Consider the following 24,931-nt stretch of genomic DNA (forward strand, 5'->3'; position numbering starts at 1 on the left):
GACAACACGTGCATTTGTTGACATCAGGTTTCACTCTTGAGCTAAACGTGTATTATCCACAGATCGGCCATATTGAGCTACATAATCTAGATAATTAATGTCTACATCCACAAATTAGAAATCAAGTAGCCTAGCCTTATATCTAAAATGTTCCGTGAATATTACATTTGCCTTCTCATTTCAAAAATAATTTTTATGTTTGTAAGTGTAGGTTGTACATCTTGTCTTCTTTGGTTTCAGGATAATAAGTCATCTTTAAAGCTTATAAGAGAAGTAAAAGATAATTTTGGTGAAAAATCCAAAAAGGAAACAACTAATCGGGAGAAGAATGCTGTTGAAGTACTTAGAAGGGTAAGAAAAAATACAGCATATCTGATTGAAATTTGGTAGTGATGAATGAACTTACTTTTATTTTTGTATTTTTTTGTATTTTATTAACTTATCTAACATTTTTACTGTGATATACATCACAGATTTTTTTTAGATATTTATTGTGAAGTTATGCTTGAATATTTAGTAGATCTAGTATAGGCATGTCCTCAGGTTGCGGATAGAGGAGACGGCCTCCAGATATGGAAGGTAGCTGCGAATATATTGAATAAGCAGTCGTGGACAGCTGATAAGGGGTGGTCCTGCAGCTTGGGGGTTGGGCGAAGGGCTAACAACCCATCACCGTAAAAAACAGCTTGTTACGAAACCTAACAATAAGCCTCGGAATGGGACTGATTCTCTGGCATGACCACAGCCAAGGAATAAGCTTATAAGATTTGGTACATGCAACGTGACTAATCTTTATAGAACAGGAGGGGTAACATTAGTAGCAAAAGAACTAGCCAGATATAGAATAGACTTCGTGGAAGTACAAGAGGTTAGGTTAGATGGGAATGGCATATCACAAATAGGCGATTACTTGTATTATGAGGAAGGAAACATTAATCACCAACAGGATTCTTTGTACATAAAAAAATAAAATCAGCAGTAAAAAAGGTCGAATTTATCGGTGACCAGTTATCGTATTTAGTACTTAAGGGTAGATGGTGCGATATCGTAGTTATAAATTTTCACGTCCCTACAGAAGAGAAAGACGACCATATAAAGGATAGCTTCTATGAGGAATTGGAACACAATTTTGATCAGTTACCTAGATATCACACGAAAATTTTATTGGGGGATTTCAATACTAAAGTAGGACGGGAGGATATTTTTAATCCAACAAATGGAAAAGAGAGCCTACACGTAAGTAGTAATGACAATGGAGTTAGGTTAGTCAACTTTGCCACATCAAAAAGTTTAATTATTAAGAGTACAACATTCCCCCATAAGGATATACATAAATATACTTGGACTTCTCCAGATGGAATGACACACAACCAAATAGATCACATCTTGATAGATAAACGAAGACATACTAGTATAGTAGACATTCGAACTTTCAGGGGGCAGACTGTAATTCTGACCATTATTTGTTGGTAATTGGAGAATAAAGAGAAAGACTATCAGTAGCCAAGCGAGTAGAGCAACAAGCTAATGTTAGTAGATTCAATATTCTGAAATTAAAGGACGAGAAAACTGAGCAACGTTATCAGGTTGAAATTTCAAATAGGTTTGCTGCTTTAGCAACTTCCGATGAAGCTGAGGAAGAGTTAGGTGTTAATAGCGTGTTGGACAATATCCGAGATAATATCAAAATTGCAGCTGGGCAGAGCATAGGTTATCATGAAACTAAGAAAAAGAAGCCATGGTTTGATGAAGATTGTTCCATTGTAGTAGATAGAAGGAAACAAACAAAATTGAAATTCTTACAGGATCCAATTGAGGAGAATAGAGATAATTATTTCAATGAAAGACGGGAAACAAGTGTTATAATTAGGAATAAAAAGAGAGATTACTTGAAGGAAAAACTGAATGAGATCGAAACATATAGTAAGAATAAAAACATTCGGGATTTATACAAGGGTATAAAGGAATTTAAAAGTGGATATCAGTCAAGGGTAAACGTGATCAAGGATGAGAATGGTGACTTGCTTGCAGACTCTCATTCAATCCTGAACAGATGGAAAAACTATTTTGGACAACTACTAAATATACGAAATGATCGGGACGAAATTCAAATACAAACTGCTGAGCCATTTATACCAGAACCCACACTTCCTGAAGTCGAAATTGCAATAGAAAATCTGAAAAAGTACAAGTCTCCAGGTATTGATCAAATTCCAGCAGAATTAATACAAGCGGGTGGAAGCGCATTATCTAGCGAAATTTATAAACTTGTACTTGCTATTTGGGAAAAGGAAATTATACCAGAACAATGGAAGGAGTCCATAATCGTACCTGTTTTTAAGAAGGGGGACAAGACTAACTGTAGTACTTTTCGAGGAATATCACTTTTGTTGATGTTGTACAAAATTTTGTCGAATATCCTTTTGAGAAGATTAACTCCATATGTAGATGAAATTATTGGGGATCATCAGTGTGGTTTCAGGCGTAATAGATCGACTATTGATCAGATTTTTTGTATTCGGCAGATATTGGAGAAAAAATGGGAGTGTAAGGGTACAGTACATCAGTTATTCATAGATTTCAAAAAGGCATATGACTTGGGTAAGAGAGAAGTTTTATATAATATTCTTATTGAATTTGGTATTTCCAAGAAACTAGTTCTATTAATTAAAATGTGTCTTAGTGAAACTTACAGCTGGTCAGTTTCTGTCAGATGTGTTTTCAATTCACTGCGGGCTAAAGCAGGGAGATGCACTATCACCTTTACTTTTTAACTTTGCTCTAGAATATGCCATTAGGAAAGTTCAGGATAACACAGAGGGTTTGGAATTGACCGGGTTACATCAGCTTCTTGTCTATGCAGATGACGTGAATATGTTAGGAGAAAATCCACAAACGATTAGGGAAAACGCGGAAATTTTACTTGAAGCAAGTAAAGCGATAGGGTTGGAAGTAAATTATGTCTCGTGATCAGATTAGTGTACAAAATGGAACTATAAAAGTTGGAGATTTATCCTTCGAAGAGATGGAAAAATTCAAATATCTTGGAGCAACAGGAACAAATATAAATGACACTCGGGAGGAAATTAAACACATAATTAATATGGGAAATGCCTGTTATAATTCGATTGAGAAGCTTTTGTCATCTTAGTCTCCTGTCAAAAAATCTGAAAGTTAGAATTTATAAAACAGTTATATTACCGATTGTTCTGTATAGCTGTGAAACTTGGACTCTCACTTTAAGAGAGGAACAGAGATTGAGGGTGTTTGAGAATAAGGTTCTTAGGAAAATATTTGGGGCTAAGAGGGATGAAGTTACAGGCTTATGTGAGTGCGGCAATGAACCTTCGGGTTCCTTAAAAGCCAGTAGTAAGTAGTATAGGCGCTATATATTTTTGGTAATTCATTATAATTGCGCTACCAAAGAAAGGTGGATATCTATCCATATTCCATACCCACCTACCGACCAAAATGCGTATATGCAGGGCATATCAAAAGCTTGAACTAACCTAACCTAATGTAACCTATCACTGATACTAGACTTTACAAAAACTCTCTCTCTATCTATCTATCTATCTATCTATCTATCTATCTATCTATCTATCTATCTATCTGTCTGTCTGTCTGTCTGTCTGTCTGTCTGTCTGTCTGTCTGTCTGTCTGTCTGTCCGTCCGTCCGTCCGTCCGTCCGTCCGTCTGTCCGTCTATCTAGCTACCTACCTACCTACCTATCTATCTATATATCTATCTATCTATCTATCTATCTATCTATCTATCTATCTATCTATCTATCTATCTATCTATCTATCTATCTCTGTCTGTCTGTCTGTCTGGCATGTGATCGTCCTATCTTTCTTAGGCAACGCAATTGTAAAGAAGATATATATATATATATATATATATATATATATATATATATATATATATATATATATATATATATATATTCGCATATAATTCGTTACTTTATGATTTCTGTATTGTGGAGTGTACTCTTGCACTTGAACTATCAAATTTCGTTTAATTGAATATACATTACATCACAAAGGCAGTGTCTCGAACTTTTGAAAATTGTAGCCTACTGATTCTAGAGTAAAGCATGATAGTTCAGTGTGACGGATAATGCAGATACAGCTGTGTTTGTGATAACAGGATAGTTGTGATGTGTGTATAACAATAAATATATTTCTTGAAGTCCAAAAGATCGCAGTACTCAATTCCTCATTAATTAGAGTAAAATTTATAGTTATAGTTCCTATTGTGAAACAAAAAATTGTTTTTCTTTTGACAAATGGTGTAAACCTGCTGACTTTCATTAACAGTTCTGGGTTAGAAGAAGGCAGGTTTAACCATCAAATATATATTTTTTTTTGTAGACATTATGGTTGCGATAAACCTGATAGTAAATTTATGTAAATAATATTTTTGTGGCTTATCTATTTCAAAGTATTTTAACTTATTTATAGTATTGATAAATATATTCGCTCAACTTTGATCATCTTCAGGTCTTGAGTTTGAACATGAAACAGGTTAACAATTTAAATACACAAATAACACAAAAATAATTACATCAGGTATATTTCATATGACATATTGACCATGTTTGGAAGAAGAAGTCAAGATTGCACTATGTAATGTCAAAAAAAAAAACATATATATATATATATATATATATATATATATATATATGTGTGTAAAAACGTGCAAGATAAAATCAAGTTTAAAATGTCTTGAATTGTTTGCTTTCGAATATGTATCTATATAAATGGAAGTACGAATATGTATATAATATATATGTAGGCCTACTTGTATTACTTGTACATCCAGTAGGCGTATGTATACAATGTATATGTAGGCCTACTTGTATTACTTGTACTGCACTGAGGTGCATTTCTTTGAAATCAGGACTGTCCCGACAAAATCGGAATGGGCAGCAACGAACTGTCATATCATTTTTGAATTTGGATGAATATGGATGAGTCCTATGTTTTTATTTTCTTATTGTGTTTCATATTTGGAAAAGCCCTACATTTTCTTAAAATTGAAGCTAAAAAAATTTTCTAATTCCTTGTCAGTCAAAATATTCCTATGCAAAGGGATTAAATTCCTCAATCTGATACTGATTATTTTGCTTTTGCATTGTTAGACTGTAATTGATATCTAAAATTCAAATTTAAACTGAGTATAATTTGTTTTTGCATTGTTAAACTGGTATTTTAAAATAAAGTTTGAGCTGTGATTTAGATAATAAAAATAATCTGATTTGAATAATTCAAAACAGTGGTTTTCTCTCCACAGTTCAGAGCTTTGCCTCTTTCATGTTTGACTATAACACTGACATAATATTGCAACTTGGGGATAGGCTGTGTTACTTTATAAACGTGCATCCCTTCTGATTTCTGAATAACGATATTCTAGAGGTGACTGTTGAATGTATCAGTTACTTTTGTAATCTTATGGTAAATATATTTGAAATTAAATTATCATTTATTTAATATATATAAATCCCACAAGGGTAGCTGCCCTTCAGTAAGGGTTGCCAAAAGACACAGCATAGGAAAAAATAAAATAAAAATAAACATTTGCGTTATCACTATTTACGATTTTTATTTTCAAATGGAAGCTACTCTTGGGAAAGTACTTTCATTCAATAATTATTAGTAATCAAATAGAATATAAGGAAATTTAGGTGTACAGGTGATTACGTAAAATCTGAACAGAATATTTCATTACGTTTATAGGAATAATTTTTAAAATATTTAAAGGAATTCCAAAAGACTTAAAACATTCAACTGAGAATTTCGGAATTGTTCCCCTTGTTCCGAACAATAGGCTAAATATAAAAATAAATAATAAACGGTAAGTTAGAATATAAAATAATATGTTATCGAAACGTATTGCTTTATTTTTTTTTTTTTACAATGTCAATGTATTGCTTTATGCCAAGAAGTGTATTATGGAGGCCTGCTTGTTGTGATGACAACACCTTCATTTGTTGACATCAGGTTTCATTCTTGAGTTAAACTGGTATTAGCCACATATCAGCCATATTGAGCTACGTAATCTAGATAATTACTCTCTACATGCAGAAATTAGAAATCAAATAGCCCTATATCTAAAATGTTTCGTGAATATTATGTTTCTATATCTGTAAGTGTAGTACTTCTTGTATTCTTTGATTTCAGGATAATAAGTCACCTTTAAAGCTTATAAGAGAAGTAAAAGACAATTTGGATGAAAAATCCAAAAAGGAAACAACTGATCGGGAGAAGAATGCTGTTCAAGTACTTAAAAGGGTAAGAAAAATACAGCATATCTGATTGAAATTTGGTAGTGATGAATAAATTTACCTTTTTTTTTATAATAATGCTTTTTATATATTATTCTCTAACATTTTTACTGTGATGTACATAAATAGTTTTTTGAGATATTTATTGTGAAGTTATGCTTGAATATTTAGTAGATCTAGTATAGGCGCTAAATATTTTTGGTAATTCATTACAATTGCGCTACCAAAGGAAGGTGGATATCTATCCTTATTCCATACCCACCTACTGACCAAAATGTGTATGTAAAGGGGATACCAAAAGCCTGAACTAACCCAACCTAACCTAACCTGTCACTGATACTAGACCTTAGAAAAACCTACTCTCTCTCTCTCTCTCTGTCTACCAAAAAGCTTACATGCAAGGCATGTGATCCTGCCTTTCTGCCAATCACACTTCCACAGCAACTTCCCACCCTTATTCCAATGTGAAATTGAATGTCACTGCTCAATTTCACTTTTGTTTACGGTATGTATGACTCAACTAGAAGCCAAGTATGTAAATACGTCCCACCTTTCTTAGACAATGCAATTGTAAAAAAAGAAAATTATATATATATATATATATATATATATATATATATATATATAATATATCTATATACATATTTTTCGCATATAATTTGTTACTTTATGAATTTCTGTATTGTGCACTGTACCCTTGCACTTAAACTATCAAATTTCATTTAATTGAATATGTATATTGCACCACAAAGGCAGTTTCTCCAACATTTTGAAAATTATACTAATTCTAGAATAAAGCTTGATAATTCAGTGTGACAGATAATGCAGATACAGATCTAGCTGTGTTTGTGATAACAGGATAGTTGTGATGTGTGTATAACAATAAATATATTTCTTGAAGTCCAAAAGATCGCAGTACTCAGTTCCTCATTAGTTAAAGTAAAATTCATAGTTACAGTTCCTATTATAACAAAAATGTGTTTTCTGTTGACAAATGGTTTCAACCTGCTGAGTTTCATTAGCAGTTCTGGGTTAGAAACAGGCAGATTTAGCTATCAAATATTTTTTTTTGTAGACATTAGGGTTGCGATAAGCCAGATAGTAAATTTATGTAAATAATATTTCTGTTTGTGGGTTCTCTATTTCAAAGTATTTTATTTTAACTTATCTATAGTATTGAAAAACGCATTCACTCAGCTTCGAGCATCTTCAAGTCTTAAGTTTGAACATGAAACAGGTTAATAATTTAAATACACAAATAACACGAAAATAATTACATTAGGTATATTTCATGTGACATATTGACCATGTTTGGAAGAAGAAGTCAAGATTGCAATATGTAATGTCAAGAAAAAATTAGTCTAAAAACGTACAAGTTAAAGTCAAGATTAAAATGTCTTGAAGTGTTTGCTTACGAATATGTATCCATTTAAGTGAAAGTACGAATATGTATACAATATATATATATATATATATATATATATATGTATATGTAGGCATACTTGTATTACTCGTGCATCCAGTAGAAGTATGTATACAATGTATATGTAGGCTAATTGTATTACTCTTACTTCCACTGAAATGGATACATGTTCGTAAGCAAACATTTCAAGACATTTTTAACCTTGATTTTAACTTTATGTTTTTAGATTATTTTCTTTTTTTGACATTACATGTTGTAAGCTCGACTTCTTTTTCCAAACACGACAATATGTTATCTGAAATATGCCTAATATAATTTATTTTTGTTATTTGTGTATTTAAATTGTTAACCTGTTTTATATTCAAACTTAAAATCTGAAGATGTTTGAAGTAGAGCAAAAACATTTGTCAATATACTGATTGATTAAAATAAAATGCTTTGAAATAGATAAGCCACAGACAGAAATATCATTTTTATGATAGTACCTATAAACTGTAGAAGTAGAGATTTTTTATCACTATGTCTGTTGCTTTGCTTTAATATTGTTGATGTAAGACATTTGTTAGAGCAACGAATATTTATGCATGATCATAAAAATGAAATTATTTATAAAGTGCTGAATTAGATTCATAAGAATGCTGTCTGGATTTGCCATTCTTGACAACTAGGAGAATTCAGACATTTGTTAAAGGAGGGTTAGAAATGGGAGTTGTCTGCCTAAGGGTGACAACCAAGAAAGGAAACTTGAGTAACTGCAGAAGTACTACATATTGGTGCTAAGCTAGTAGTAAATATTTTTAGGGCCTTTTTTTTTTTTACATATTAAGGACAGAAACCTTCTTTAGGGATATTTTTATGCTATCCTTTGGTAAACTTAAAGAAAAATATTATAGCCACCTATTGTGTGGTTGCCATTGCATCTCTCTGGTGTATAGGTGAAGAGGGGGAAAATTGTATGACAGACAAGAGAGCCTGAGATTTAGATGGGTGATGTGATGCAGTGATAATGAAAGTATATTAAGTAAACATAAGTTTATTAAAATTGCTCTCGGGATAGGGGAAACAGGAGTGCCATGGTGGAAGTTGATAATATAGAAACTTCATTCAGGGACTTCGATGTTAGAGAACACAATGATAATGTAATAGAGATGAAGATATGGGAAAAGAGGGGTAACAGGAATGCCTGGGTGGGAGAAGAATGCACTTGCCACTATAATACTAGGGCATTCGATAAGTAATGGCAACAATGCTGTATGTAAATCAGTGCTCCTAGCATGACCATTGAAATCTTGTACTATCTAATAGAGCAGCGATTGTTTCATAATTTCGCAATATTAAAAGTCTGGAAGTAGCCATATTTTGTAAATATAGTAGCTGTTTCTGATTTGTAGTAAACAATACAAACAAAGGTGTTTCGTAAAAATCCAAGTTGCAAGAGAAAAACATGGAACTCAGTGCTTTAGAGCATTACAAGAAGCCTGTGGGAGAGAAGTCCTACCATACTGAACTATTGCAAGTTGGGTGGAGCGAGGCATTCATTTTCAATCAAAAGTTGACATCTGAAGAGCTTTAGACTGATCAGTGAGAGAGATATCCAGAAATGCTGCTGCAGATGGAATCTGCTGTCTTCTAAGAATTTGGCAATGTATTGTTGACATGGCAGGAGACTATATTTGAAGTATGTAATGTCAAAAGTAACCCAAATAAATTTAGTGTGAAACAGTAACTATGTTGCCATTACTTTTCGAATGCCTAGAACTTCAGAACAATGGAATCTGGGTTCGAGGTTAGTTCTCACTATTGAGGGCTCAATGGGCTTAGCCCACGATTTTTCGACTGAGAGAACAAGCTTCTATTATCAAGGGCTCAGCAGGTCTAGCCTTTGATTTTTCGACCACAGATGGGACTTCAAAGAAAAGCTAGGGTTCGTGCAATCTGGAATTAATGTCAGTAAGTCAGCTCAAAGTCAGTAAGTTACGGGAGTTGAAGCTAGCAAGATTACATTGAAATGTTAGATGGAGGTATGGGTGCTTCTGTCTGAAAAACAGACTCTGATCTGCCTCTTATACACACAGTATGGCTCAGGGTTGCCAGATTTTAGATCTACAAAGGAGGGACACTCTTTTTACATCATACAATATACTTACGTTTTGTCTTAAGAAAAGAGTGATATGAATATTGGCAGAGTTGACATTTTCATGACTGCACAAAAAAAAAAAAAAACTATCCCTTTATATGCAGTTGAAGAAACTAATGTGAATCTGAAAGTTGGAATTTTAATAAAAAAACATATTGTAGATACAGGTTTCCAAGTACAAAATAATACTTATCTGGCTTTTCTGTGGCATCTTTTTGAATGATTTGTGGCAGTAATGTGAATGTGTTATGCCAAATTATTGAGTTAATGACTTAATAATAGCAGTACTGTCTCATAGATTTCCCCCAGCTGTTTATAATTAATTGTAAAGCACAAATTCCAGAAGATGGCATCACATGTGATAAAATATTTAAATTTAAATGTTTAATTGATGACAATGACATAAAATTTATTGATACTGGTACCTAAATTCGTATTTATTTTGTGCATTAGCATATTACTGCTCCAAACCCATAATTTAAAATACAGAATACATTTTCAGACCTTATATACATATTTATTGCTGGATTTTGGGATTTTCAACAAGCTTTCATCCATTCTCTGTGCCTTGCATTTCTGATGAACGTCCCTTTTTTAAATGTTTAGAAATATCATATTGACCATTGAATTCACTGACACAAACCTTACACTTCCCAAATATTCGTAACAATAAAATAATATAATTTAGGTTAATTTTGTAAAAGAGGGACTTTTTGCATCCCCTCCTCGAATTGAAGCATGACTTGGGATTTTTATATGAAGATTTGAACATGTCTCGCCAAATTGGGATTTTTGGCAACCCTGGTATGGCTGGATGTGCAGGTCACATGACAAGTGAAAGAGAAATATCTTCTCTCTCCTATGTTGGCATGGAGACGCTCATCATGTCATATTGGCATGTGAAATACTTTGGTTGTCTCTCTTGTTAGGTGCAGTTCCTTTAGTAAAAGCTAAGAAGTCACATGATTACCATATAGTGACTGACACTCACGCCTTCTTGTGACTGGATTTGGTATGACCTACTTATGGCTGGACACAAGAGAAGCACTGGCTTTTAGAAAAATAAATTAAATAATTTGTACTGGAACACTGTTTTAATAAAACAATGCAACTACCAGTTATAGCATACATGTGCTGAAAGTTTGTTTCACTACTAAGCTTTAATTTGTGGATATATAGAGATTCTCTAAATGTTGTTGTTGTTGTTTTCTAATGCCAGGCGTTTGACAATAAAGTCATTTGACCTCTTGCATTCTCTAAATGTTAAATGTATGATAGTGATAACTGTCAGAAATCTTAAAACCTAAGTCTTGCACACTGCAAGTTTTGGAAAACAATTCCTAACCGGCTGACTATTCATGTATTTGATGAACTGCAATATGTATCATATAATTTATATTAGAGATGTGAGGTATGCATATAAAGGGCAGTGGCGAATCTCTTACGAGGCTTTTGAGGCATAGCCTACCCAAAAAAAATTTGAGATATATCTAGTAACAGCAGATCTATAAATTCGTAATAACAATGTATTGTAACACTTTTCACTCCTATCTTTCCATATACTAAGTTCACTGTTGGCAGTCATTCCAGGCTGCAGAGTTCTGTGCGAGGCTTTTGTGGCAGAAGCCTCTGCTATGACAGCTAAGATCTTGACTCGCAAGCATGAGGGAAAATTGGGGAGGGGGTATCGATTCGCTACAGCTTAGTGCAAAATGTGGCTCATGCTTTGTTGTTGAGTGTTAGTTTAATCAAAAGTGCATGCTTGTGTGTGCTACATATTAATTTTCTGTAAAATGGCGCATATTGAGAGACACACAAACAAAGTAGAATTAAACATGAATACTGGTCATGTGTTTAAACAATTTACTTTTAAATTGCAATATCGTTTGACAGTTCCTGAGAGAGCTGGGTAGGGAGTTCCAGAAACGAATTGCTGATATTGTGAAGGAGGAAGAATAGTGAGCTGTTTAATGGCAAGGCATTGATAATAAAGGGTCATTTTTAGAAAGAGTACCCAGGCTGTGATAAGAGGACAAGAAATTAAAACGCACCAAGAGATAATTAAGCGAAGAAGTATTGATGATGCAATATAGGAAAATTAGTGAATGGATATATCTTCAGTCCTGTAATCTTACCCATTGGTCGTATTTACGGATGTTCCAAATGAAACGTATGCAGGCATTATGAACGTGCAATCTTTGGGCTAAGTTAGAATTTAAATCTGTTAGTAGAATGTCGCAATAGTGGCACCAATATTTGTATGAGAATTCTTTTTAATTGAAAAGGTAGAACATTTTTCAGGCAAGCAGATTTTTTTTAGCCTATCCAGTATTTACACCTTAGCTTCGCCACTGATAAAAGATGACAAATTTTCAGTATTTCTTGTAATAGCAAGTGTAGATTTTAATTGAATTAGTTTTTTGTGGTGACTAAGGCTATTTAATTATTTCCGTACTGTGAGGTGACCACTTAACCACTATTTGAATGTTGTTTGTGTTACTTTTTCAGATTACACCGGTAAGAGTAGATGTTGCATCTACAATGCAGAATATTCAGCATTTAATAAAGACTGAAAACAATGGAAATAATATTCTGTTTCATAAGGTAATATGTGAACGTTTGTTTATATTGTTTGAAATGCCTTTATATGCTTGAAGTTAATTTTTCTTAAGGAAATGATGGTTAGATAGAGAATTCCATTTGCTCTCTCTTCATTCGTTTCTAACAAGCATGCAAATTTTCTTTCTCTCACTATTAGTTTAAAATATATATTAATTACCAAACTGTGGATCGCGAAAGTATATCAAATGGTCTATGGGTAATTTCTAGATTAAGATTTTCGTGGAAAAATAGCCTCATAAGACTAACATTTAATGTTAGTTTTGTTGTGGAGATTATTTCTTACTTATTACGTCTTTCAGAGTATTTTCTTCTCTAACATGTAACAGTATATTTGTTTGCAGATAAGTTGTATGAACATGCTACCTATGTTTTATTTCTGTATACTATTCCATACTATTACATCTGTGTCGTGGTCTTCCCTGATTCCTTCTTCTGATGTATGGGTCGCACATGGTGGTCGCGTGCATCCATCTTGAGTGCTACATTCTCGTCACATGGCCCCCCCACTTCCACTTCGTCATCATGGCACGTTCTGCTGCATTGGATGTGTTGGCTGTAGGCTGTCATTAGGGAGCTTGTCTTTTAGCGTGACTCCTAATATTTTCCTGTGCATCTTTCTCTGGCAAGTTTGAATTGCTGCATATTGCTGGATCGTTATAACCAAGTAAAAAAAAGCTTAAGAATAATCTTCTCTACAGACGTGGACAAATTATTAGACTAAAACGTTTTTCTTGGAAACATAATATAATTCGTCATATCAACTATCAGTCTAATTCACAGAGTCTCTATTGTTGTAAATATGATTGTTTACATCTTTCGGTATTTTTGTCCAATGGTTAAGTATATTTTGTCTGGCTGTGTTGGTACTACTGGTGTTTTAATTATATACTGCAGAAGATATTCAACAGTCTGTTCTCCCATGGCCTGCAAGAAGACCGGACATGAACGAAATTGAAAATCTGTGACCTATACTGAAGAAGAAAGTGAACAAAAAGAGGCTTACAACAAAACATGGACTCATTTAAGCACTGTCTGATATCTGGCTAAATGATGCTGATATTCAAAGAAAGTGTCAAACTTTGGTTTCCAGCATCCCTGACAAAATCAACGTGTTAATAAAGAATAAGAGAATGTTCACAAAATATTAGTAACCTCCAGACTCAATTTTCTGTTCATTATTTCTGTGCAAAATACATTTTTGTTCATTATTTCTGCCGATAAATACAGTGTTGTTGCACATATGATTAATTTGGTCTAATAATTTGTCCACGTCTGTATATTGTCCACTTTCAATGTCTGTCTTTTGTCTATAAATATCTTTTGTAAACTGAAAAAGAATGTTCTGTACACAAACAAAGGTTAGGGAGGTATGGTTAAACTTGCTTAATTTTTTCATTTCATTTTCTTTGGGGATATCTTCACTCCCATTCGTGACTTGAGTTACATGCTTCAGCACTGAAAATCTTGAATTTTTCTTCAACTTGTGGCCCACTAAGTAGTGTAACATAACCAACATTACCAGTATGTCGCAATTTGAGAAGTTGTGAAACAGGTGATTAATTGAAAATGTTGTTTGTCAGTAACAACAGCTACATAGGTAACACAGGAGTGATAGAATGTGCATTATAGAGTTTTTCTTTTAACTAATGGCGTTTACTTGATTGTCTGTTATTCACCGATATGAAGCCAATTGTGTAGACCAATTTACTGACAGAGTCATTGCCTAGGTGTGTCATAGGAGAGTTTAAACAAGCTGTCTTATTCTGGTTATAGTAAAAATTATAAAAGTTCACCATTTTTTTAAATATTATTATTATATCCCTCACGTATTAGACCCTACAGGATCTGTTACGGTCTCATGCCAGCGCTTGCGTGGTCTTCCCAATTTCCTCTTTCCTCTTGGTAAATAAGTAAGAATCTGTTTAGGCCATCTTGTGCGATCCATCCTTTCGACATGTTTTTTCCACTGAAGGCGATATTGTTGAACAAAATTAACTATAGGATCCATTTTTAGTTCCTGCAATATGTTCACATTTTTATGGTGTTCCAGCAAAGAGCATCCCACTGTTCATCGCATGAACCTCATTTCAGCTGTCGTCAGCCTTTGCTCATCAGCTTTTCTGATTGTCCATGCCTCGCTACCGTAAGTGAGGACCGGTCGAGCTAGTGTTTTATATACCTTTAGCCTTGTATGTTTCTGAACATGGGATGATTTGAAGACTGTGTTAATTACGCCAGTGATTTTTATAAATTTAGATATTTTGTTTGACATATCTTCATCAGTGATGTTATAACCTAAATAGTTAAATGAATTAACACGTTCAATTAAAGTATTATTTATCATGATCTTACTTGGAATTGGGTTCTCTCCCGAAAATGCCAAGACTTTCATTTTCTCTTTTGAGATTTCCGTATTGAAATCTGAGGCGATTATTTGCAAATTATAAATGATCCTGTTTGAGCGATAATAACCTGATCGTCGGCAAACAGTAGTGTATCGAGAACTGTGTTTCGATTAATTTGAATTCCAGCATGATGACTTTGTCGCCAAATGTATAAAATATGGTTCATATGTATAATAAACAACAGAGGGGAAAGACCGTATCCTTGTCTAACACCTTGGTTGATGGAAGTCCAGCTAGTAGTTCTGCATTCAGTTCTTATGGCAATTTCATTTTGTTGATATAAATTATAAATGGAGAGAATGATTTGGTTTGGCACATTATCATAGCGTAAAATCTCTAAAAGTTTATTTCTATCAACTCTATCAAAAGCTTTTATGAAATCAATAAAAGCTAAGTGGGTTGGAATATTAAATTCTCTGTGCTTTTCAATTAAAATCTTCATGGTGGAATAGCTGTCACAACATGATCTTCCTTTTCGGAATCCATTCTGTTCTTCAGTGATTTTGTCTTCGTAAAGATGTGATAGTTTATTTTTGATTATGGCTGTATAGATCTTATATCCAGAATTGAGAAGACTTATACCCCTGTAATTTTCACATAATTTTTTGTTTCCTTTCTTATAAATAAGTACTACAATGGCTTTTTGCCAACGTTCTGGGGGTTGTGATCCTGCCCATATATTGTTTAAGAAATATAAAAATCTATAGGTAAATTCTTCTCCAGCGTATTTAAAAAGCTCAAAATTAAATTATCTTCGCCTGGGGCTTTCCCGTTTTTTAAATGTTTATATACTTCAATGAGTTCATCATAAGTAATAATATCTGTTGTGTTATTGTTGGAAGTCTTTAATGTAAGAGAGATGTTTTTGTGAAACCATATATTTTTAAAGTAATCAAGTAGAGATGCGTTAGGAATAGGGTTTAGAACAACATTTTCTTTTATCTCCGAATTTATTTTCTTTAAAATTTTGAAAGTTTTGGGTCTTGGTAATGTTAAATCTCTTTCTAATCTTGAGACGAAATTATTCCATTTCTCTCTGTGTTGCTTTCTTGTTTCCCATTTTGCAATTGCTCTCTTTCTTTTATAATCAATTTCATCTTCAAGTTTTTGTGTTTGTAAAAATCGGAGATATGCTTCTCGCTTATCATTTATCACCTTCTTGATATCCTCATCCCATTTCAGTATGCCTCTTTGTCTCTTCTGCTTAATAGTTTTTATGCCAATACTTTCAAATGCAGCCTTTTTTAAAATATCTGTTAAATTGTTCCATTCTTCCTCTATATCATCCGAGATTTTGGTTGTTTGAAGATATTCCTTTATTCTACATTCATATAGCCATTTAATACTATCATCTCTCAATAAGTCTACTTTAAAAATAAGCCTATTACTTTCTTGCTTGGAATTTTTAATATTTCTTTTATGCCATGGTGCTGGTATTCTAATAGGGGATACAATTAAATAATGATCTGTCTCTAATTCAGGACCTCTACAAGCTTTGACATCTAAAACGAAGCTAAACAATTTTTGATTACAAATGACATAGTCAATAATAGATTGTGATCCTCTTGCTTGCCATGTATATGTGTGTATATTTTTGTGTTTAAAGAAAGAATTCATTACTTTTAGATCATTGTAAATCACAAAATCTCGTAGTCTTTGTCCATTATTATTACAAGGCGTTTCGCCGTGTTTTCCAATGCGCCCTGTAACTTCATTATTACCAGTTCTTGCATTGAAATCCCCTAATAAAAGTAACATGTCTGATTTATTAACTTGTATCATCCTTGTATGATAAGCCTTGAACATTCCAAGTGGCAAATTGTAAAATACCCTTTGTTTTTCCATTTATTTTTACTCATAGTCCTATTCACGCCATAGTCGTCAATAGATTCTGCATTCCGGCTGTTAATATTATGAGACTTGAATGTAATATAGAGTTCCTGTGGATAGGTTACAAGCCTGTCGCACAGTAGTCCAGTGGTAGGGCTGCTACCTTAATAGTCTTCTGGACAGGCATTTATATGGCATTTCCTCCATAAGTGTTGGAACAGTTATACCGCTATGACTTGGTCCCCAGAGCCTCGTCTGTTTAGGAACAGGTTGCACCACGTGAAGGTGAGGTTGGGAATTAGGTAGGAGAGGTGATAGATGGAATGAACTTCATTACCCTTTGTAACCCTTTTTTAAATATAGATACGAAAATAGGCATTTCAACTGCTAAAACTCAATCAGGCATTAACAATCCAAATAAGCATTTTGGATATTATAAATCTATATCAAATTTAATTTTTCATAAAATGTGGATATATTTAAAGAATATTGCATTGTTTAAGGAACAAAATAAGTATTGTAACCAAAAATCCCAGTTCTATTGATAATGCAAGAAACTATTTTGAAATGTACATAATGTATAAGAAGAAAGTATGTGTCATCATAACCGCATTTGTGACTCAGTGCTAGCATGTTAGTCTTCCATCTAGTTGGTCCATACTCACTCCCCAGCCAGGTTGTGATGAAACTTGTGAACAAAACAAGCATTGCAGGTTTATCTCGGGGTACTCTAATTTCCCTCTTTTATTCCACCAACACACTCCATCTTGCCCTTTTTTCATCTATCATATCATCGGCTTACAAGCGAAACACATAAAGTCAAACATATTATCTGTGAGAAAAATGCATTTTGAAAGCTCTTAACAAAACTTAATCCTCAAAATATTATTTTTAGTAAGTTGTTTCTCTTTATGTGTATTTAATTTTCCAATTCTAAGTTTATACACATACATTATGCACATTATAGCCTACACGCCATTTTCTCAGAAGTAATATTTTTTACTTTGCTTGTAAACCGACCATATTTTGTAATAGTTAAAAACAGGCTGTGATCAAGTCTTAGTGATAGTACAGGTTTCTAATTGTGATATATGAAGAGCTTGGTGCTCCAGGGATTATCAAGTATTTGTCTGGGGATGGGACTTGTTCACGATTGTATATCTATCAGGTCATCTATTGGAGTTGGACAATCATAGCGTATATATAAAGCATACAATGGGACAAGCTAAGGCAATGTGTCATCTTAATGACATTGTTTATTTGTATATAAACTGCTTTTGAGGTAGGCAGGTCAACAGTGTTTACTCTTTTCATATACTTTTTAGTTATTATTCTATTACCTATTTGATTTATTTTCTTTCTTTTTACATATTAAGGAGGTTTTGTTAATGCTATCATTACAATGCTTTTACAATAGCATTGTATGCTAACAGAGCATTTCTAGATTTTACAGTATTATTGTTACACCTTTTGTTTTTCTATTCGTATGTCTTAACTATGTTTTAAATTTAAGCTTCTTGTATTATACTTATGCACACGTGCATCATTGTCGGTTAGTGTACCACCGGTTAAAATTGCCATCTAACTCCTGGTTAAGAATTTTTACGGTGTCTTGACCTTGGTTAGGACTTAAATAGGAGGTTAATCATGGTAATCTCTAACTGGTCATATTCGAGTGGTTAAAGGAGATAACCAGTGATTAATAGGGCAAGTAAAACAAAGTGACGGCCAGATCCACAGGTGATTATTTTGTACAGTACTTGAATTACTTGGATAGAGATGATTGTGAGCATGAAGTTTCTATAGTGGAAAGAGACAATTCTTACTAGGAATTAGGGGACAGAAAATTTCAGGAGAGATTTCGTTTATTAAAATCTACAGTTTCATTTCTGCTGCAACAAATGTATCACTTGAAATAACACACAAAGTCATATTTCTCCTATGGTTCGGCTGCTTATATTATGATCCTATGTATCTGTTATTTTCTGTATTTTAAGAGGGAACACTCTCTTTCTCTATGTCACTGCTGAATGAAGAGAGGTTATGGATGGATCTTAGGATAATGCACAATTCCCTGGTGTAAATGGGGTCCTGGATCGTACAAACATCCCTACTAATCTTCTGCATCCTTGTTCTTTATGGATATTCCATCTTTTTATATAATACATTTAAATCTAGTAACTAAGTCTATCAATACTTCAATCTCACATTGGGATATAATCATTTTTGCATTCAGTTTTCCATTTTGTACGATTTTAACCTAACAGCACTGAAAAATAAAGAAATGCAACTCACAAACATAACAATGCCCAAAGGCAATCAAATGCAATGCGAAAATGTAGGACATGTTCATTTCATAGTAGACCAGAGTAAGAGCAGTCGTTTTTAGGCATTGACTATCATCTTTGCAGACAGAGGTTTGGACGCTTTCCTTTAGTCATTTTGTAGAAACATTGTACCGTTATAGACTTTACTCTGGTTACATGAGGGTCAGTTAACCATGTTTAAGTAATCGGTGATTATGAATGGTGCACAGAAATTACATTTTAACCACAGTTACTGTTTAACCATCGTATCATAACCTATGATTACTGCGTTTTTAACTGAGGTTGATGCACTTTGTATTGTATTGTATTGTATTGTATTTATTAACATTCCATGGTATTCATACATTGTTTCACGCTAGAATATGGAACAAATCAAAAAACTTAATACTATTATAAAGTCTTAATTTATAGTCATAGTCTAGATGAAATATATACAGAAGAGATTTACAATATAGTCTACTAGTACAACACAAAGTTTTAGTATCAATTTCATGAAGCGTTATTGAATGTCATGAATTCACCTACAGAATAGAAGGCATGAGAAATTAGGTACTTCTTTAATTTGGCCCTAAATAATCTTATGTTTTGAGTTTCATTTTTTATAGCAATAGGGAGGCTATTAAAAATTTTTACTGCCATATAACGCACTCCTTTTTGATAGCACGGTAGACTTGTCGATGGAGTATGAAAGTCATTTTTTGATGCATATTTATGCTCTGAACTGTTGAATTAGTTAACAAAGTTTTCACGATTACATAAGAGGAAGATTATTCCCCAGAATATTAGTCCAAAACTCATTATTGAGTGAAAGTATGCAAAGTATATTGTTTTTAAGATATTGATATTTACTATCTTTTGCGTAGATCTAATAGCAAAACAAGCTGAATTTAGTTTGGCGGTAATTTCTTTAATATGATTTTTCCAATTTAACACATTATCGATTTTTAAGCCAAGAAATTTGGTTGTTGTTTCTAATAGGGATCTATTGTTAATTATTGCGCTAGAAATTTGCGAGGTTGAATTTGGACAGGATTTAAATTGAATTATGTTAGTTTTGTCACAATTTAATACTAATTTATTGACTGAGAACCAGTCACATATTTTGAAGAGAATTTCCTCTGTTGAAGATTGGAATGTGTTGGAGTTATTGGCTGTAATTACTATACTTGTGTCATCTGCAAATAATATGGGATGACCTACATCTTTTATTAAGGGGGCAAGATCATTTAACACTAAAAAAAAGTAGGGGACCTAATATTGATCCTTGAGGAATTCCATTATTAATAGTTCCCCATGTCGAGGCAGATTTCATAGTTGTATTGATTTCGACTTTCTGTTTCCTATCTATGAGATATGAGTAAAACCTTTGGTGTACAACACCTTTAATTCCATAATAATCTAATTTATCTAGCAGCATTTTATGGTTTATACAGTCAAAGACTTTGGAAAAATCACAGAAAATCCCTCCAACTTGTAATTTTTTATTAACTGCCTCCAGAATTTTGTCAGTTAAACTAAATGTTGCATTTTCCGTACCTTTATTTTTCCTAAATCCAAATTGTTCTGGGACTAAAATGTTGTATCTTTCTAGATGATGATATAGTCTTTTATACATTACTTTTTCAAAGATTTTGGAGAAGACTGGTAGAAGTGATATGGGCCTGTAATTTTCTGGAGAGTTGTTTCACCCTTTCTGAAGATAGGAATAACCACTGAATATTTTAATCTCTCAGGGAATATACCATTGAACATTGAATAGTTACATAAATAACTTTATGCTCGACCATGCCGAAATGTAGTAATTATACACCTGGTAGTAGCCCTTTAATGCACCTCATTAAAGTACACCTATTCATTATACTTCAGTTATTCAGCCAATGAGAAATCACCATTGTACCATTATAAAACTGCAAGTATCGATTATTCTCGGATATGCAGTCGAAAGACAATTAGCAAAACGTCACGGAGGCTGGAAATCCAATACTGTCGCAGAAGGTTATGTTCTGTTACTATAATAATTAGAGTTAATTGTAAATAATATTCAAATAAATTCAATTTGTCATCTCGTTTTTCAATTCTAAATCAATTTCCAGGTTATATCAATATTAATGTTCGTGTTATTCTCTAGATTGTATCAAGGTCAATGACATTCGTCCCTCGGAAAAAATCAATACTTTCGCGTCTGCGCACATCTCACAGTTTAGAAGGTCACTTCCGCTCTTCACTTACATAACCATAACGTGAATACTTATGAATAATTTCAAGTTAGAAATATGGTCGAGCATAAAAAGTCGTATGAAACTTGCCTATAATGGTAATTAAGACGCTCATATGAAAATTATGAAACAAGCTTGTGCTCGTTTCATAAACAAACATACTCGCGTCTTAATTACTACCATTATAGGCTCGTTGTACAATGTACTATAATGGCCCAGCTATAATATGTGAACTCGCTTTTAGTATTTTGCTTGTTATTTCATCATACCCTGAGGAGTTTTTTGACTTTAGCTTTTTAATAATTGCAATTATTTCTTTTTTTGTTTGGAAATATTTGAATACTTGGGAATTTTGTCGGAAAATATTGTGTTAAAGAATCTAAGCTGTTAGTAACATTATCTGGGGGGATGTTGAGGTTATCAGTTATTGTAAGAAAATATTTGTTAAATATATTTGCAATTCCATTTGGGTCTGACGTTTATGTATTGTTAGATATAAGGGTATAGTTTATTACTTTACTTTTTGGTCGTCCACTTTCCTTTTTAATTATGTTCCAAGTTGTTTTGATTTTATTATCAGAGTTTTGTATTGTTGTATTATAGTGTAATTCTTTAGCTTTTTGGATTACTTTGTGTAAAATTTTTGAATAATTTTTATAGTGTTGTTTTAAGTTTGCATCATTACTATTTCTGCTCTGTATGTATAATGATCTCTTGGTTTTGTATGAGATTTTAATACCTTGTGTAATCCATCTGTTGTTACTTATTGTTTCATTTTTATAATTTACAGGAAAACTGGATTCAAAAATATTTAGAAACTTGTTGAATTTACTGTTCATATCACTTTGACTATATGCTGATTCCCATGTTTCATTTTTGAGATTTATTTCAAAATTATTTAATGATTCCCTGTTTATATTTCTGAATCTCACTTTAGTTGTTTTTTTGATGATGTGTTAATATTTATATTTAGGAGTTGAGCATTATGATCCGAAAGGCCATTAATTATTGGGGTTGTGTGAGATATACCTATTTTTTATTTTCCGATGAATATGTTGTCTATTGCAGTAGCTGAATCCCCTTGTATTTTCGTCGGAAAGTTTACTGTGTAAATTAAAGTGAAAGATGCTAGCAATGAATTTAGTTGATCTTTCCTATTGCTTTCTGTTAGATAATGGACATTGATGTCTCCGCAAATAATGCATTCGCGTTTCAGTTTCTGTAAGTATTTTAGTGTCTTTTCCAATAAATGAATAAAATTTTCGTAGTCTCCAGATGGCGCTCTATATAGACATATTATAGTGAAATTATATGTTTCATTTTCTAATTCAACAGCACAAATTTCTAATCCCTGTCTTTGCAAAAATGTGAAAGATCAATATTTTTTAAATTAAGGTCAGATCTGAGAAATATACTCACCCCTTCATCCTCAAGAGTTTGTCTGCAGTAACTAGCACCTAATTTTTATCCTTCCGGTGAGAGAGACAATATTTCCTGTTGTTTCATATGGTGTTTGGCAATACATAGCACATTTGGATTTAAATGTTCGGAATCTAAGGGTGCAAGGAGTTCATCAGTCTTATTTCTTATAGTTAATATATTCTGATGGAATACACTGAATGTTGATTGTATTATGATTTGCTGATTCTGTTTATTATTATTATTATTATTATTATTATTATTATTATTGTTGTTGTTATTTTGACTTTTTTATTTATCCTAAAAAAGGACAAGCCCTATGACGGATTACAACAGGAATTTTATTGTCACACTTACCATGGTCATACTGGAGACTGTCAGCAATGAGACGCGTTAGCAAGTCCGTGCCTCGAGAATTCAAATGTAGTCCATGATTAGTGTATTCCTCTCTTACAATGGAGGATGTGTCTATAATACTGTATTAATGTGGGCCATGTCCCTCTCCAACTGAGCCAAGTCAATCCACAGATTTACACTCTCAGCCCTCCTATTCATCCACGGCTTGTCATGCCTCTGGAAAAGGTTCACAAAACCCACATTCGTGGCCACTCTTCTGTGCAATGTTGTGTATGTCTCCATCAATTTAATAATTGAGGTTCTTCTCTAGGCTGTTTCCTGCACCCCCCACTATAATTACATGATCTTCTTTATCAAGATCTTTAGCAAGCGCAGAGAGATCCCCTACAACATTGGCCAGAGAAGTGTTGGGTTTGAAAAAGCTGGTAACAGCATATTTCTCACCCAATGAAGCCTGGAGCCATTGACTTATTCCTCTGCCATGGCTGCTACCTAACAAAAGTATCTTCCTCCTACGCTTGGGCTCTGATACTGAGTTGGAAGGAGCATCAGATTCAGGTTCTAGAGAATCCAGAACAGTTGCTCAGTTACACTTCAATATTAGAGGTAGCAATGGCAGTACTAGGGACTCTGGAACTCTTCCCTTTATGCTTCAGATTAGAGACCACCTTAAACTCTGGTGATTTACTTCTAACTTTAGGCCTTATAGATTTCAAAGCTGCAATTTCCTCATTAGCAAGCTCTAATTGTCTGCGTAATTGGGTGATGGTTTCTGCCTGTTCCTTTACAATATCTAATTGTTTACAATATTTACATTTCCATTGACTATTTACATTTTCAGCATTAGTATTTGCACAGTCCCAATGAAACCATATATTACATTGCATACAATTAACACCTTGACACACTTTCCTTCACCATTAACCTATTAAGTAAATGGAAGGAATACCTCTCCTCTGGAGTTGTGTAGACTTCTAGTACATATTGATAAATGAAACAATAATAAGCAGGACAGAAGTGACTTGTTAATTTTATATAATTGTATGTTATTGTTGCTGATTAGTTATTGTTATTTTTTTTTTGTTGCAGTTTCTTGCGTTATGCAGAGAAGATAAAAGTCCTGAAATGGAAAGAGTCATTCAGAAGGCACGTAGTTATTACATGAAGTGTAGGCCAGAATACACTTCTTCACAGGAATTTGGAAACTTGCTGATACGTACAATGTCGAATATTAGAAAAGATCCACGTAGTATATATGTATATATAAAGGATGTTGTTGATGAAATGAAAATTAGAAGACTAAAAAGTTGTGAACCACCTTGTAAAAAACAAAAATTGTCAAATGGGTTAGTTATTAATGCCAATAATTCAGATGACCCAGAACCAAGTAGTAGCCATAATAATCATGATACAGAAGGAAACTCAATGAGTAAAGAAATTTCTAAATTAGCGAATAATGCAGAAATTAGACACAAAGAGAGAAGAATTAAGAAACTTTCAAAAGCATTGAAGGTAAGTGAACTACGAGATGTTACGATCTTTTGGGGATTTTTTAAGGTGTGAATGTTGGAAATAAAGTAAATATATGTTGTTAGTTGTAAAATGTGAAATCTAATATTAGCAGATTATAATGTGAAAGCGAGAGAAAGGGAGAGAGAGCTCGTCAATACAACCAAACATAGCCAAAAGCATCCGAGACTAGCGCTACACTTGTCGGCGGTGAATAGGACTTCTCCAAATTCGACTCCTCTCACGCATTCTAGTTAGATTTAAAAACTCCGCTAACCAGTTATCTTATTGGTTGAACTGCTGTTGTCATGGTTCCTGTGGAGGAGAATCATGTAGTTGTCTCCGGTGTCCTACTCTCTCATAGACACTGCAGGTTGCTAGATGTTGAGCATACAGT

The 24,931-nt window shown here is 33.3% G+C and overlaps 1 protein-coding gene across 5 annotated transcripts in view; it reads left to right on the plus strand.

The window, feature by feature from the left end:
• Positions 1-24,931, plus strand: part of LOC138712014 (death domain-associated protein 6-like) — a 96,926-nt gene that overhangs the window by 14,153 nt on the left and 57,842 nt on the right. For all 5 annotated transcript variants that reach the window (XM_069843392.1, XM_069843396.1, XM_069843395.1 and 2 more), the window contains 4 exons: positions 241-351; positions 6,186-6,296; positions 12,358-12,453; positions 24,115-24,537. In XM_069843392.1, the coding sequence (XP_069699493.1) occupies positions 241-351; positions 6,186-6,296; positions 12,358-12,453; positions 24,115-24,537 (741 nt within the window). The remainder of the gene's footprint in view (positions 1-240; positions 352-6,185; positions 6,297-12,357; positions 12,454-24,114; positions 24,538-24,931) is intronic.

The sequence above is a fragment of the Periplaneta americana genome, chromosome 13 (assembly GCF_040183065.1).
Source record: "Periplaneta americana isolate PAMFEO1 chromosome 13, P.americana_PAMFEO1_priV1, whole genome shotgun sequence".
NCBI classification, from domain to species: domain Eukaryota; kingdom Metazoa; phylum Arthropoda; class Insecta; order Blattodea; family Blattidae; genus Periplaneta; species Periplaneta americana.